The sequence below is a fragment of the Narcine bancroftii genome, chromosome 10, assembly GCF_036971445.1.
Source record: "Narcine bancroftii isolate sNarBan1 chromosome 10, sNarBan1.hap1, whole genome shotgun sequence".
NCBI classification, from domain to species: domain Eukaryota; kingdom Metazoa; phylum Chordata; class Chondrichthyes; order Torpediniformes; family Narcinidae; genus Narcine; species Narcine bancroftii.
In genome coordinates, this window is record NC_091478.1 from 69,172,410 (window position 1) to 69,188,412 (window position 16,003).

At 41.3% G+C, this 16,003-nt stretch overlaps 1 protein-coding gene across 1 annotated transcript in view; it reads right to left on the minus strand.

The window, feature by feature from the left end:
• Positions 1 to 16,003, minus strand: part of LOC138743837 (polycystin-1-like protein 2) — an 82,463-nt gene that overhangs the window by 43,356 nt on the left and 23,104 nt on the right. Inside the window, 8 exon segments of the mRNA XM_069899439.1 lie at positions 68 to 392; positions 1,691 to 1,871; positions 2,955 to 3,151; positions 4,481 to 4,674; positions 7,805 to 7,951; positions 11,086 to 11,264; positions 13,274 to 13,375; positions 13,992 to 14,222. Of these exon segments, the coding sequence (XP_069755540.1) occupies positions 68 to 392; positions 1,691 to 1,871; positions 2,955 to 3,151; positions 4,481 to 4,674; positions 7,805 to 7,951; positions 11,086 to 11,264; positions 13,274 to 13,375; positions 13,992 to 14,222 (1,556 nt within the window).

Below are 16,003 nucleotides of genomic sequence, written 5' to 3' on the forward strand. Positions count from 1 at the left end.
CCCACTTTAAAAAATTTCTTCAAACTATGAACATCAAACAGTAGGCATTTGAAAATGTCAACGCTACCCTTTCACACTGCTGCCATCATCGTCAGAATTATCGTCGTCAGCGGTAACTGCGGACTTGATGAAGTGTATCATCTTCTGAACTTGATCGGAAGCATGGATCTGGGTGTAGGGGTTGCGAAATTTCTTGACGCCCATCTCTTGCAGCTCAGTTTCCACAAATTGAAGCAAAAGATTCACATAGTGAAAGAAGTATCGCATGATCTGGTCCTTGTGTTTGTCAGAATTGCTGGAAGCAAACTCATCATTTTCTTCAGGATTACCAACCATCGAACCATTCCCCTCATTTTGATGATCGAGACTGGAGTCGACACAAGAATCACTTTCTGAAAATACAACCGTCGCCATTATTTGGGGGAAAAGTGTCCTACAAACTCCTTCAATGTCTCTTGCTTTTATTTAGAATTTAATTATTTCGCTCTATTTTCAAAAAAAATCTCATCATTGAGAATCTATTATTACCTCTGGATAACAATGATAGAAATTCGATTACCCCCTCACATTAAAAAAAACTATACTTAAGTGACTCAAGCTATCATTTGAGTGGAATATGGACTCGACATTTCATTGAGGTTATTTTTTAAATGATCGTTCCCAAAGCATCCTTCTCTGGGTGATGTAACATTCACATCACTGATTAGCTATACTCCCAGTCCTGCATCAATTATATCTACATTGCCACTTTGTACCGAAAACAAAAGCACCAGCTTCAAAAAAACGGCCTTGCTTTCACAACTCATGCCAGTTCTGATACAACATGAAATGGAACCTGACCTTTCCCTGCACAGATATTACCCAATCTGCTTAGCATTTCCAGGTGTTAAAATGATGATATAGCGGTGATATGTTGTGTGGATTTAGCTGGGATTTCAGCTTGTGTTTTTAAAAGTTTCCTTTCCAACTGCAACATCAGCCCCAGGGTTTATTAACAAATGGTCAATGTTCTTCCTGCTGAATCAGATGGAATGTCTTTAAATAGCTACGGATCTTCAAATTTGGACGGTATTGCCGACTTTCTGACTGGCATGTCTGTGCTGGGAAGAGGGTGTGACTCAGTAAGATGCAAGAAAAAGCCATTCAGCCCCTCTGATCTTCCAACTGAACTACCTTATTAATCTCACCCCACTTCTCTTTGTTTTCCTTCCAGCCTCCAGTTTACAAAGGCCAATTAATCTCCCAGAACGTTTTTAGGATGAGGGAGGAAGCCTGAACAAGCCTGCACAATCACAGGGAGAACATGCTAACTCCACCGAGGGCACTGGAGGTGGGAACGGAACTGGGCCTCAGAGCTGCAACACTGCGCAGTCTGCAGTCCAGGGGTTTAACTATTTCTTAAGGGTCCCAAAGATTAATTTCTTGTTCCTCTAAGGGGAAATCGAGGTTGTCTCCAGAACACTCGAAGAGGAGCAGGCTTTTATGTCTCTCCAGATAACCCTGCCATAGTCAAATTAAAACCTGGTGGTGGATCTCATCTCCACAACCCACCTTAGATCTACATCTTTAATACCTGCAGCTAACAGGAGCAGTCATGAAGTTTTCATTGTCCTTGCCTTGATAGCATTGCTGTGGGAATAAATGCTTCATTCTCGCCCTCTAAATGCAACAGATAAACCTATCGACTGACCCTGATCCGGAACAGCAATTTCCTGGGTCTCAGAATCCTCAATTTCATGGTAGTGTTGAATAATGTCTGCTATTAATGCCAACAATTTATTCATGTCATTTGTGTTTAGAATATCTTCTTCCAGCGATGGCATGGCGTTTTTTAATTTTCCTGGCAAACACCTCGCAATCTTTTTGATGGCCTAAAGATTAAAAAAAAAATGATTTCAACCCTTAGGGATGTAAACTTGTATTTTCTTTTATTTCTATGTATAAATGTCCTGTTTTTGGTGGGGAGTATTGTTCTTTAGAAGGGAACAAAAGTTCACATTTGAAATATTAAGCACCACAGATTGAACATAACATTAACTCAATCTTCAAAAAGTGGCTTCCGTTCACCAGCACCATCAATTTTCATCACAGTCTGAGAATTGGCTTCAACCTTACTGATTAGAGCAGATGCAGTACCTTCATCAAGGACTGTGGATGATTAGGAAGAACACAAAATATAAAGGGTGAAGCAGCAGCAAATAACTTTACCAGTTGTTTGCAGCCTGGCAAATGGTGCTGAGAATGCAGGGCTAATGAGCTGTGAAAAAAGACACAGGCTTGTTTCAATCTCTGAAAGATAAACGGATACAAATAGGGAAAATAATTCCTCAACTGTAATCTGTAGCGAAGTCATAACCAAACCACTTCTCGCCCCTTTTCTTATTTCTCCGAATTCGCATCCTCTTCTACCTTAATTCTTCTTCTCACAATCTTCTTTGTCCTCTTGCTTTTAACCTCTAGGCCCTCTCTTCCACTTCCCTGATAAGGTTGGCTCCTGATGGTCAAGATTCATCAGTAATTTCACGCAGATAACCTTGTAGAGCCAGACAAGAGACTCCTAAAGTCATAACTCTGCATCATGACAAGATTCCGCTTGCTGCCCAATTCTCCTTTGTATTTAGTGTACATATCCTGTAGAATCTTTATCATGTCCACAGTGCTTTCTTCAGGAAATGGTCTTTCAGAAATAGAATGAAATTTCCAATCACTGCAGAATGTTCCCAGGATAAACTGTTGACATATCGCTACAAATACAGAAGAGTGCTGAAGCAACAAACCTGTAAAATGTCTGAAGAGAAAATGCAAGTTTATTTAATAAATTGCAAGAGAAAATAACCTTTCTAGCAATTTGGAAACTGATACTTTTCTGACCATGTGGAGTTTTACAAAACCCTGTGAACACCTATCCAAGGTCAATCACATCATGTAAAGCAAACACAAAAGGGAGATCTCACCATCATTAAATCTTCAGGTGTCCATTGACACTGGGATAAATCACGGACGCCGCCTGATTTCTTTAACATCCTCCTCGTCTTAATTGGCTTTGGACGTGCGTTGCGAAAAATTTGTACAATTACAAGATTCACTGGAAAAATAATGAAGGCACTTTCAATCCCAATGAATAACTCCTTCCAGATGACAGCACCACCATCTGCAATAAATAAAAGATACATGCAGGTCAATAAAATCTCACTGACTAGCTGTTGCCTCTCCTCATTCCTGGGGAATTAAAATATTAGTGCACGAAAAGTAAGGCAGTGTCTTTGGTTCATTGATTGTTCAGGAATCTGATGGCAGCGGGAAAGAAGCTGTCCTTGCGTCACTGAGTGTTTGTCTTTAGGCTCCTGTACCTCTTTCCCGATGGCAGCAGAATGAAGAGGGCATGGTCTGAGTGGTGGGGGTCTTTGACGATAGAGGCTGCTTTTTTAAAGGCTCCGCCTCATGTAGATGTCCTCAACGGAGTGAAGTCTGGTGCCTGTGATGTCTCAGGCTGAGTTAACAACCCTCTAGAGTTTATTCTTGTCCTGAGAGTTGGTGCCTCCATACCAGACAGTGATGCAACCAGCCAGAATGCTCTCCATGGTACACCTGTAGAGGTTTATGAGAGTCTTTGGTGACATACCGAGCCGCCTCAGACACCTCACAAAGTGTAGCTGCTGGCGAGCCTTCTTTGTGATTGCATCGTCGTGGAGGCTCCAGGACAGATCCTTGGAGATGTTGACGTCCAGGAATTTTAAGTTCTTGATGGATACAGAACCTAAATTTAACCTGAAAGTGGCACCCTTTTCACTAAAGCGTGAAGGTGGGATTCAAGAAACAATGTACTTAATAATATTTAGCTGGCATTCAAGCAGGAATTCTACTGTGAGATTCGTAAAACAGTGGTGGGATGCAGGGGTGGTGGAGTCCTGTTTATTGCAAATTAAACTGGAGAAAAAAACCAACATATTTATTAGCATTACTAGTTTTACAGATACCATGTTTGATTACTGGTCAGGGATGAGACCCAGAGGTAGGCCTCTAGACAAATCAGCTGATTTGATCACGTGAATCCTGCTAAAAAATATGTCCACGTAGGTTAGAGGAACGGACAGGTTCATTTCAATTTGATGCCATCCACAGCTTGCCAAGACTGTGCTGGTAAACATAAAACTAGGAGCTACTGGGAGATGGATTTTTACTGAGGAATCTTTCTTCTTTGGCTTGGCTTCGCGGACGAAGATTTATGGAGGGGGTAAATGTCCACGTCAGCTGCAGGCTCGTTGGTGGCTGACAAGTCCGATGCGGGACAGGCAGGCACGGTTGCAGGAGAAAATTGGTGGGTTGGGGTTGGGTGTTGGGTTTTTCCTCCTTTGTCTTTTGTCAGTCACATTGAAAGAAAACTGGCTCTACTGGAAATATGATTCTAAAGTATCTGTTCAAGAGTTCACTGTGCAATGCCAACATGTTCTGTTACCTCATTTTCACCACTGACATTTACCCTTATTCTGCTCATTTTCATTAGCTGCTCTGCCCCAGAACATGATGTTGGTCAGCATTGTACAGAGCAGGAGGGAGAAACAGCAAGAAACACGTTGCACTCTGGTGAAGGAACTCCTTGGAGGGCGAGCAATGACAGAGAACCAGATATGTTGATCTGTGAAGCTTTCAGCTGTCTTCATAAAGAACAAGTTCCTGCAATATGTTAAATTGTATTAACATGATTCATCATTTCTTTGAGACCATTACACCCTTAATACATATTTAACAAGCAAGTTATGCCATGTTAAAGTACATTTGATCCACATCAAGATATTAGCAAAAATGATTTATGAGCCACAAGTTCTTGGAATAAAATAGCAGAAACATTATGAAATCTAAATGGAAATTCTAGAATTCTTTATTACGTTGCTAATACGATTTGTATTGCGGCTTTCCCCGTGTAAACAAAATAGATAGCAATAAAATTACAACATTTTGGAAATACAGGGAGTCCTCGGGTTATGAACATTCAGCTTACGGACAACTCATAGTTATGAACAAATTGTGCCCCAATCCGCACATTTGCATAACGTTACCTCACGAATGCCCCTTCCGGTATGCAAGACATCGACAAAATGAGAGTGTTAACTTTTAATCCAGAGGACCCCAAAACCAGCAGCAATAGATAGGCACCATAACACAGGGTTACTTCAACAAGAGTCGTTTTTAATTACAATTGAACAAGAAAACAGAATTGAACTTTATCTTATTACTTTACCTACCTAACTACTTAATCCCCCCTCTAATACTAAGTGCAGATATGTGTAATGTATAATTAAGATTAGAAAAGTTATTTGCATCACAGTCCAATCTCACTGGTTGCAGGCAATTCTTGCTCTGTGCATAGAAGTTAGCATTAACAAAGTTCACCAGTGTTTGGTGCTGAACAGGCAAATGGTCACCACTCAGGAGGGTTCTCGCTGGTTTTCAGAGAGAGATTGCTTTTCCAGGACACCCACAACTGATTCCTTCTCAATCAGTCTTGCTAACGAAACTTTCCCCCTTCAGGGTTCTCCAGATTATCCTCTTTCTTTCAGGTCACCTTTCAGATCGCCAGGCAGCCTTCCGAAGTTTGCCAGCTTCTCCTACTGGAACTGATTTCTGTCTCCTCTCTCTCTGTTTCACACCCTCCCTCTCTGAGAGCAAAACAGTTCTCCTCCGCCTGCAAAGATCACATGCTCTCCCAAGCAAGCTGTTGTCGATACTTTGTTACCTCCTGCAAAACACATTCTGCAAAAGTCCTGCAAATATTCTGTTTTTAAAACATGTGTGCACAAGCTGCTCTAACAATTCCTCCCAAACCACCTCTAAATACTCTGTAACATCAAGATCTTATTTCTTTTGTTTTTCGACCTAAACTGCTTTAAGAACTGTTTCTTTAATTTTTTTTATATAGTACTATGACAAACATTTGACTAAATAAGAAACCTACGTACCTGTTCCAATTTATCTACAAATTCAACTTAAAGACAGACGTAGGAATGGATCTTGTTCATAATCTGGGGACTTCCTGTAGTTAATAGGCTTAACAAGGGGTAATTTATCATTCTAAATGGTCTCCCACTAGAATGAGATGTACAGCATTTTGAGGCATCCAGAAATTACAAATACAAGATGGTCTTTCTTTAGGCTTTATAACCTTCACTAGACAAGCTTTGCTACACCAATCTTTAATCATTATTTTTTCAGTAAAATTTTGAAAGCCCTATCCTGTATTTCCAGCAAGCATCCTTTTTGTAACTTGAGCATTCAACTACTTTGACACACTTTTCATCATATTAGGGGAAGTTCTTTTCTGACTGAGATGACATTGAGATGTTTTATAAAATGACTTTGTCAGTCAGTGGTTCTGGAAAACTAAGGGCTGGGGTTCGGTCTGTGGTCACGGGGGAGAGATAGTGTTGTGCATTGTAAGGGCCCACTGCCAGTAATGCATGGTGTGGGGCTTTGTGATTGCTGGTTGTGGGTGGACAGGTAGTCAGTCAGTTGGAAAGCTGTAATTAGTGATAGATTTAGACATACAGCATGGTAACAGGCCACCTCAGCCCCAAGAGTTCATGCTGCCTAATTTACACCCTATTAACCTCTATCCCTGGTACATTTTGAACGGTGGGAGGAAACTAGAGCTCCCGGAGAAAACCCACACAGACACGGGGAGAATCTATAAATTAATTAGACAGCTCAGGACTCGATCCCCGGTTTGGACCCGATCGCTGGCACTGTAAAGGCGTTGCACTAACTGCCTCGCCAACCATGCTGCTGATAGGTTGAGGCATCATGAATGGTGGTTGGGGTGGAGAGAACTGGTGGATGTGGGGTCTCGAGTGGAGTAATTGCTAGGGAAGGGGTAGGTGAGGTCATCAGTACTGCTTTGAGGGGGAACGTGGGAGGGTTACCAGATGATCAGTAAGTGAGTCCCTTGATTTGTTGATGGAGTTCAGCCTACCAAAGACTAGGACTGAGTTTGTAGGCCATGGGGAAGAGGCTGTGGATCGTAAGCTTGTGGGGAGATGGAGTTGCCATCTTGGTAGAGAGGTGGGAGCAGGGAGGAGAGACGGTGCATACTGTAGCAAGGACAGTAATTTATTAACCTAAATCGGACCTGACTGAGTAGGATGCCAACACCAAGTTAGGATCTGAGCAACGAAGCCCTTTTAAATCATGCAGTGCTGAATAGTGGTAATAAGAAAACTTGGATGGTCAGTGAATGACCAATATATACACACGTTAGACCTCACTGTCCTAGACAAGGTGGGAAATTACATAGGTACATCTGACAACGAAAACAGTTTATCAGTGATTGAATTTCTGGTGTTGTGGTTTAAGTAGGAAAACCATCATCTTGTGCAGCATGCCTGCCACATGCTGCCAAATTTCCGAGGAGATTGGATGAATTGACGAAACAGCAAAGGGCCCAGTCTTGGAGGGATTTAAACAAGAAGATGAACATTGAGAAAATGAGGTTCAGGCATTGTATATCAATGATGGCTGCATTGACTTCAAGGTATGAAATTTGCATCAGAATTTTAGTTGATTTAACTTTAATGATAAAATACTGTTTAAAATGTCTTGACAATGATTAATGAAAGAAAAATAAACAGTCAAAAGTGACTAATTAAAATCAAGTGATTTGCCACAAGTCTGAGGAGGATTTCACACTAACATTCATTATTAATGATGGACTGTCTCAAACTGTTACACGTTGCCACTTGTTAGGAAAAAGCAAACAAGAGAAAGAAATTCAATCAAATATATAAGCCAAATTATTCATCTAGAAGTTTACCGGAAGTCTTTCATTTCTGCCTCAGAAGCAAGAGGGAAGATCTTGTCAAGGACAAACTCTCCAAGGTCAACAGCCAACCAGCAATTGCAGAAGAAGTACCATTGTTGCTTTGTTTCTGGATCTTGTATAATTACATGATTAACATACCTAGAACGTGGGAGATGTTAAAAGCAGCACGTGAATCTATTCTGCAGTTATCTTTGCTTGTACAAGTTGCGCGCCATCAGATTTAAAAATAATTAAGCATGCACCTTGTAGAGGTAGAGGTCTGTTGAATAGTGAAATCACCAAGGAAAACATCAATAAATAATCTTTGACTGAATATTTATGTGGGATCGTTGCTTGTAGAGAGCTCACATAATTGTTAAGGACCCTTACCGCCCTGCACACAGCATCTTCCAGCTACTCAGGAAAGAGATATAGGAGTATCAGAGCCAGAATCACCAGGCTGAGAAACAGCTTCTTCCCATGGGCAGTGAGAATGCTGAACAACTGATGAACTGCTCATACAATCCCTCTGAGAATCTACTTTTTATTTAACAATATTTATTTATTTGTATAACACAGTAATATGATCCAAAAAGGTTCAGTGTAATGGAGGACCACCATGTTTGAAGCATTATTACATTGTACTTTTATGTAATACGTTCCAATCCTATAATTATTTATTCTTTTATCTAGAACTCTTATGCAAACATGTGATTAAAATATTTAAAAGGGATATCTTTCTTCTTCTTCTTTGGTTTGGCTTCGCGGATGAAGATTTATGGAGGGGTAATGTCCATGTCAGCTGCAGGCTCGTTTGTGGCTGACAAGTCCGATGCGGGACAGGCAGACACGGTTGCAGCGGTTGCAAGGGAAAATTGGTTGGTTGGGGTTGGGTGTTGGGTTTTTCCTCCTTTGTCTTTTGTCAGTGAGGTGGGCTCTGCAGTCTTCTTCAAAGGAAGTTGCTGCCCGCTGAACTGTGAGGTGCCAAGATGCACGGTTTGAGGCAATATCAGCCCACTGGCAGTGGTCAATGTGGCAGGCACCGAGAGCTTTCTTTAGGCAGACCTTGTACCTCTTCTTTGGTGCACCTCTGTCTCGGTGGCCAGTGGAGAGTTCGCCATATAACACGATCTTGGGAAGGCGATGGTCTTCCATTCTGGAGACGTGACCTACCCAGCGCAGTTTGATCTTCAGCTGCGTGGATTCGATGCTATCGGCCTCTGCCATGTCGAGTACTTCGATGTTGGAGATGAAGTCGCTCCAATGAATGTTGAGGATGGAGCGGAGACAACACTGGTGGAAGCGTTCTAGGAGCCGTAGGTGATGTCGGTAAAGGACCCATGATTCGGAGCCAAACAGGAGTGTGGGTATGACAATGGCTCTGTGTACGCTTATCTTTGTGAGGTTTTTCAGTTGGTTGTTTTTCCAGACTCTTTTGTGTAGTCTTCCAAAGGCGCTATTTGCCTTGGCAAGTCTGTTGTCTATCTCGTTGTCGATCCTTGCATCCGATGAAATGGTGCAGCCGAGATAGGTAAACTGGTTGACCGTTTTGAGTTTTGTATGCCCGATGGAGATGTGGGGGGGCTGGTAGTCATGGTAGGGAGCTGGCTGATGGAGGACCTCAGTTTTCTTCAGGCTGACTTCCAGGCCAAACATTTTGGCAGTTGCCGCAAAACAGGACGTCAAGCGCTGAAGAGCTGGCTCTGAATGGGCAACTAAAGCGACATTGTCTGCAAAGAGTAGTTCACGGGCAAGTTGCTCTTGTGTCTTGGTGTGAGCATGCACCATATATAAAACTGAAAAATGACAAAGATCTTTATTGGCAATAAGTGAACATTAAGAAAATGTTTGTTTAATGTAGTTTGCACTTTAGTCTTTTTTTTTAAAAATCATGGATACCTTTATAAAATCAAATAGCATCTTGCAATTCTTGCCGAACTCTAATGCTTCTCTCAATGTTTGGTTTTATGTCCATAATGTAATCGCAAGTATCATTGGTTTTCCCAATAAATGTTGATAATTCCTCTAAGGTGAATTCCTTAATTTCATTAACATCATCATTTTGCAGCTGATCTTGATATAAACATGCTGGGGCATTCTCAAAAAACAATAACATTTTAAAATCCAAGTTATTATCTCTGTAGTAATGTTCGGTTGCAGGACAAAAATAGGTTGTGAACCATTCTTCGAACAATTATCTTGTCACCCAGGCTTTTTTTATTTAATCGCCATGTTACAGGAAGTGGACTTTTTTGCATAGCATTTAAGAGCCCTTGGTATCTCGGAATGGTACACAAGTAGAGGCTTTAATTTGAAGTCTACTTCTGTCAAGTAGAGGTATCAATTGGTCTTTTCAAACTTTATAGCCTGGTTGAGATTTTTCTTTTGGAGATTAAAAAAAGTGCATGATGGCATCTTTTTCCAAGATAACCCAGTTTCGTCAACATTAAAAATTTGCTCATCTTTGTAGCCTCCTTGGTCAGTCACTTCTTTTAGTTCAGTCGGAAAGCTTGCAGCTGCATCATTATTTTCATGTCCAATAGAGGCTTGCTGCTTTAGCTTGAATTGTCATTTGACCTAATGGAATTATTTTCTGGTTGCAATCTTCAATCCAGATTATTAAAAGGCATTCTATATTTTCCATTGCAGAACTTCTATGTCTGACAATCACTTAGGTCATACAAGATGCTGCTTCCATTCCATGTTCTTTAATTTTATCTTTATTCTTGATTAGAGTTCAAACAGACAATTCATTCATGCCTTTGCCTTGCACTATTTTAGCAAATGATGCGCCATCTTCACGTTGCTTAATAATTTCCAGTTTCTTTTCCAATGTCAGCCACTTAAGTTTATTACGTGTATTACCTTCACTGCATTTCCTTTTGCCGCTCATATTGTTTGTAAGGGTGCACTTTTGTACAACACAATTAAAATATTACAGGGCAGCTCAGGGTCAAGAGCGATACTAAAACAAGTTAAGCAATAATGAAGTTGAATGAACACAGCTGAGCAGCAAACATTGTCGCTGACACGTTAAATTATTGTGCCGCTGTTGGTAATGCAATATTAATAAAGTTGAACAATTTTCAGTTATTATTATATTAAAATTATAAACCACATTATATCAAAACTTGTGCTGTTCAAAACTGTGTTATACAAGGTATCCTGTATATGTACTGTATACATGTGTATATATGTGTTTGCATGTTTTTACACTGAGGACCGAAAAACACTGTTTCATCCAGTTATACTTTACAATTGGATGACGATAATGAACTTGAACTGGCACTTACCAGGATGGGCTTGGTCCTGAGTTGTTATGCCACAGTCTGATGCTGGTGAGGTCCCCCAGTGGAAAGGGAGTGGCAAGAAGAAACTCATCTTCTGAACTTTGCTGAAATACTGGTTTGTTTGGGTCAGTCAAATGGTGGGAGTCACTGCTACCAGCTGAACCATAGATTGTTATAACTACCTGTGAATGAGCGGAGACATTTATTACTTCTAAATTCCCAGGCTCAAATTTCTGTGTGATAATGGGTCTGAAAGTTCAGATAAATTTCAAATAAGATTTTTTTTAAATAATTTCTTGGGTTTTGTGACAAGTTGAGGAAAACAAATAATGTAGTATTGTTGCCAGGGGAACATATGGACCATCTAGGCTATTAAGAAGCAAATTCTAAACTTTAGTGTCTTAATCTTGGGTTTTTTTCAACGAAACCTCATACCTTTTTCAAACACGTGACTGAATGTCCCAGCGCACATTCATTCTGTGTCCATGCCCAAGTCACATCACCTTCAACTATTTTCATTCTTTCATTCATGTAAGAATGGACTTTCTTGGATCAGTGGAGTTATTACCAAATCCATCAGATGTGCATGGTTAACTCTAATTATTCCAGTAATTTTCAAATCCCTGCCTCTATCTCATTCATTCTACAATTGCCACATTGTACAAGTCCATCTTTCTATGAATTTTGTCTTCATCAATTTAAATACAAATTGTCATCCTGCACATGAGATATCTTTTTCTTTGCCTCCTAAACTGAACTAATATGGTATCTAAATGGTTGGTCACCAAGTAGTTCAGTGGCAGTGGACAGTGGTTTAACATTGTTTAGTTGAGTGCAATAATGATCATTTAGATCAACTTTTACCAACCCGATCTTATCAAGAGAACCTCCAGCAATGACTTTCTGTTCCATTCTGGGCCATTAACTTGGGCATTGGCCAGCAAACCGTCTTCGTTTCTCATTTTCACATGTTTTTCCTTAGCAATATTCACCAAGGATATAGAGTCAACACCAAATGACAACATAACTCTTTACCATCTTGTGAGGAGTAATTAGTTTACCCAACACTGGGTCACAGATATCAGTAAATTCTTGCTGCGAAATATTGTCACGATCAAATTCAACAACTTTGGATACCTCACTTAGTTCAACATCTTCTTAACTAATTTTACCTCTCTGCCCCTGACCAAGGTTTGTAGCTTATTGGATTGTTTGAAATCTCTGCTTTGCAAAGAACTTCCCTTTTGTTTCAACTCAGAGTCGAGGTGCATTTCAACAGTTGTATTGGGATCCTCAGATTTCTTCCCATCTCTCCAAGTTGCTTATATTAAGTGGGGAGGTGCAGAGTAGAAGGGTGTGGGGAAGAGAAATCAGCTTGTTCAGGGCAGTAGTATGACAGGTGGTTTCATGAGACCAGGAGGGAAATACGAGAGGCAATCCAAGATAAAAGATACATTCATTTTTGTTTGTGTTATTAACATGTCATCTACCTCTACACACACACCCACCCTTCCACACACACACACCCTCCACACACACACACACACACACACCCTCCACACACACCCCCTCCACACACACACAAACCAACACCCCCTCCACACACGCACCCACACCCCCTCCACACACGCACCCACAGCCCCTCCACACACACCCCCTCCACACACACCCCCTCCACACCCACACCCTCCACACACACACACACCCACACCCCCTCCACACACACACATACACCCACACACACACACACACACACACACACACACACACACACACACACGTCACCAAAGACAAGATCAGCAATATTATGGAACACAATCATCCTGAAAGCTTCCTCCAAGGACTTTGCTAATGTTTTGATGCCATTGAACCAGGATTCATGAATCCACATAATGTTTAAGTTTAAATGAAGCTTAACGCCATAATCATTTTTTGAGATAGGTAAAGATTACCAATAAATTACACCATTCCTCCTGTATCAAATCAAAAGAATAGAAAAATGACTTCATTTGGTTACATTAAAAATTGCAATTTATGAAACAGGTTCTTTAGTTGTCCTTAACATGCAACTCTTAACAACTTTATCCTCTCCATATTTATAGTTTATTTTGAATTAAACCCCCCTCCCCCTTATTTTTAACATTTAATTGTTGTTCAACATTCACACCATTTGAAGAAATTTCCCATTGACCTTAGATGTAGTTCCTGCTCCTCTTCGATGCCCTGTGAAGACTTTCACCAAGTAAAAGTATTCAGCAAATGGGTCATTATCTGCAAGAACAGTTCTTTTCACCTATGTGCAACAAAATAAGGAAAAGCTATTAATGCTCCTGAACATCATGCTGAGGTCTAGATTGACAAACATAAAATGTTCTATCTTTAGGCATATGTTTATTTTAAGACAATGCGGCAGCAGATGACCTAATTATTGTTCAGGATCATTTCTCATCACTAAAAATGGGACACCAGTTCACCAATTACCCATTTATTTGCAAGGTGATTGAAAGCAAGGGACATAAGACTATATCAAAGCAGAATCTTACCCATATTATCTGTTCTGTGTGCACCAGAGTGATTAAACAGCATGCGAGCATATGAAGCCCTGGTTCTGATCTAAGTCCTGTTCCTTTACACAGTTGATCTGATTTCTAAGTTTGGTCAAATTTATGCTTACTTTCTGTTAGTGTCAAACTATTCTACAATCCCTATTTATTGGGAAAATTAATATTTATATTTTTCAACAATTTTATTTCACTTTCATAATTTAAGACTGGTTTCTCACCTTATTTGAATTTAATATATAGTGACAAATTTTGGAACAAATTCACGAATGTGCCTTATGGATATTTTCAATTCACTAATATTAATAAATTTTGAAATCACAGTACCTTCTGAACAATTTTTTTTACCTTCACTAAGTCCTGCCTATCCTTCGCTCGAGCCCATATGATCAAGATGATGTACAATCCAATGACAGCAGCTAGCAATGAGACAACCACAGAGTTGTCTTTGATTTGAGAAAATAACTCGACCGTTTCTGTGACATCCACTGTATTGGGCAAGAGAATGAAAGAGGTGGCAAATAAGCTGAAGTGATTGCAAAGGCACTGTATCCTTTCTGGGTTGGATCTCGGACCCACCTGCAGTGAGGAAAATAAAATGAAGGGAAATCATTGTATGTTCAACGTGAAATTTTTTTTTTTCCTCTTCTTTTGCACTAATCATTTATTTTTAAATAGTTTATTTACAGAAATGTAATCTATGGCATTTTGTTGGGGTCTTTCATGGCTTGGTTCAGCATCATGCTGAAGAAGATTGAAAAGAGGGTTGGTGCGAGAACACAGCCTTGCTTCACGCCATTGTTAATGGAGAAGGGTTCAGAGAGCTCATTGCTGTATCTGACCCGACCTTGTTGGTTTTCGTGCAGTTGGATAATCATGTTGAGGAACTTTGGGGGACATCCGATGCGCTCTAGTATTTGCCAAAGCCCTTTCCTGCTCACGGTGTCGAAGGCTTTGGTGAGGTCAACAAAGGTGATGTAGAGTCCTTTGTTTTGTTCTCTGCACTTTTCTTGGAGCTGTCTGAGGGCAAAGACCATGTCAGTAGTTCCTCTGTTTGCGCGAAAGCCGCACTGTGATTCTGGGAGAATATTCTTGGCGACACTAGGTATTATTCTATTTAGTAGAATCCTAGCGAAGATTTTGCCTGCAATGGAGAGCAACGTGATTCCCCTGTAGTTTGAGCAGTCTGATTGTTGAGCAGTCAACAATGAAGACGCTGTTTACATCCGGTACCGCACAGATGGCAGTCTCTTCAATCTGAGGCGCCTGCAAGTTCACACCAAGACACAAGAGAAACTTGTCCGTGAACTACTCTTTGCGGACGATGCCACTTTAGTTGCCCATTCAGAGCCAGCTCTTCAGCGCTTGACGTCCTGCTTTGCGGAAACTGCCAAAATGTTTGGCCTGGAAGTCAGCCTGAAGAAAACTGAGGTCCTCCATCAGCCAGCTCCCCACCATGACTACCAGCCCCCCCACATCTCCATCGGGCACACAAAACTCAAAACGGTCAACCAGTTTACCTATCTCGGCTGCACCATTTCATCAGATGCAAGGATCGACGATGAGATAGACAACAGACTCGCCAAGGCAAATAGCGCCTTTGGAAGACTACACAAAAGAGTCTGGAAAAACAACCAACTGAAAAACCTCACAAAGATAAGCGTATACAGAGCCGTTGTCATACCCACACTCCTGTTCGGCTCCGAATCATGGGTCCTCTACCGGCACCACCTACGGCTCCTAGAACGCTTCCACCAGTGTTGTCTCCGCTTCATCCTCAACATCCATTGGAGCGCTTACATCCCTAACGTCGAAGTACTCGAGATGGCAGAGGTCGACAGCATCGAGTCCACGCTGCTGAAGATCCAGCTGCGCTGGATGGGTCACGTCTCCAGAATGGAGGACCATCGCCTTCCCAAGATCGTGTTATATGGCGAGCTCTCCACTGGCCACCGTGACAGAGGTGCACCAAAGAAAAGGTACAAGGACTGCCTAAAGAAATCTCTTGGTGCCTGCCACATTGACCACCGCCAGTGGGCTGATAACGCCTCAAACCGTGCATCTTGGCGCCTCACAGTTTGGCGGGCAGCAACCTCCTTTGAAGAAGACCGCAGAGCCCACCTCACTGACAAAAGGCAAAGGAGGAAAAACCCAACACCCAACCCCAACCAACCAATTTTCCCCTGCAACCGCTGCAATCGTGTCTGCCTGTCCCGCATCGGACTTGTCAGCCACAAACGAGCCTGCAGCTGACGTGGACTTTTTACCCCCTCCATAAATCTTCGTCCGCGAAGCCAAGCCAAAGAAGAAGAATCTATGGCAATTTTGCACTTGTAATACACAATACTGCTGCCACAAAA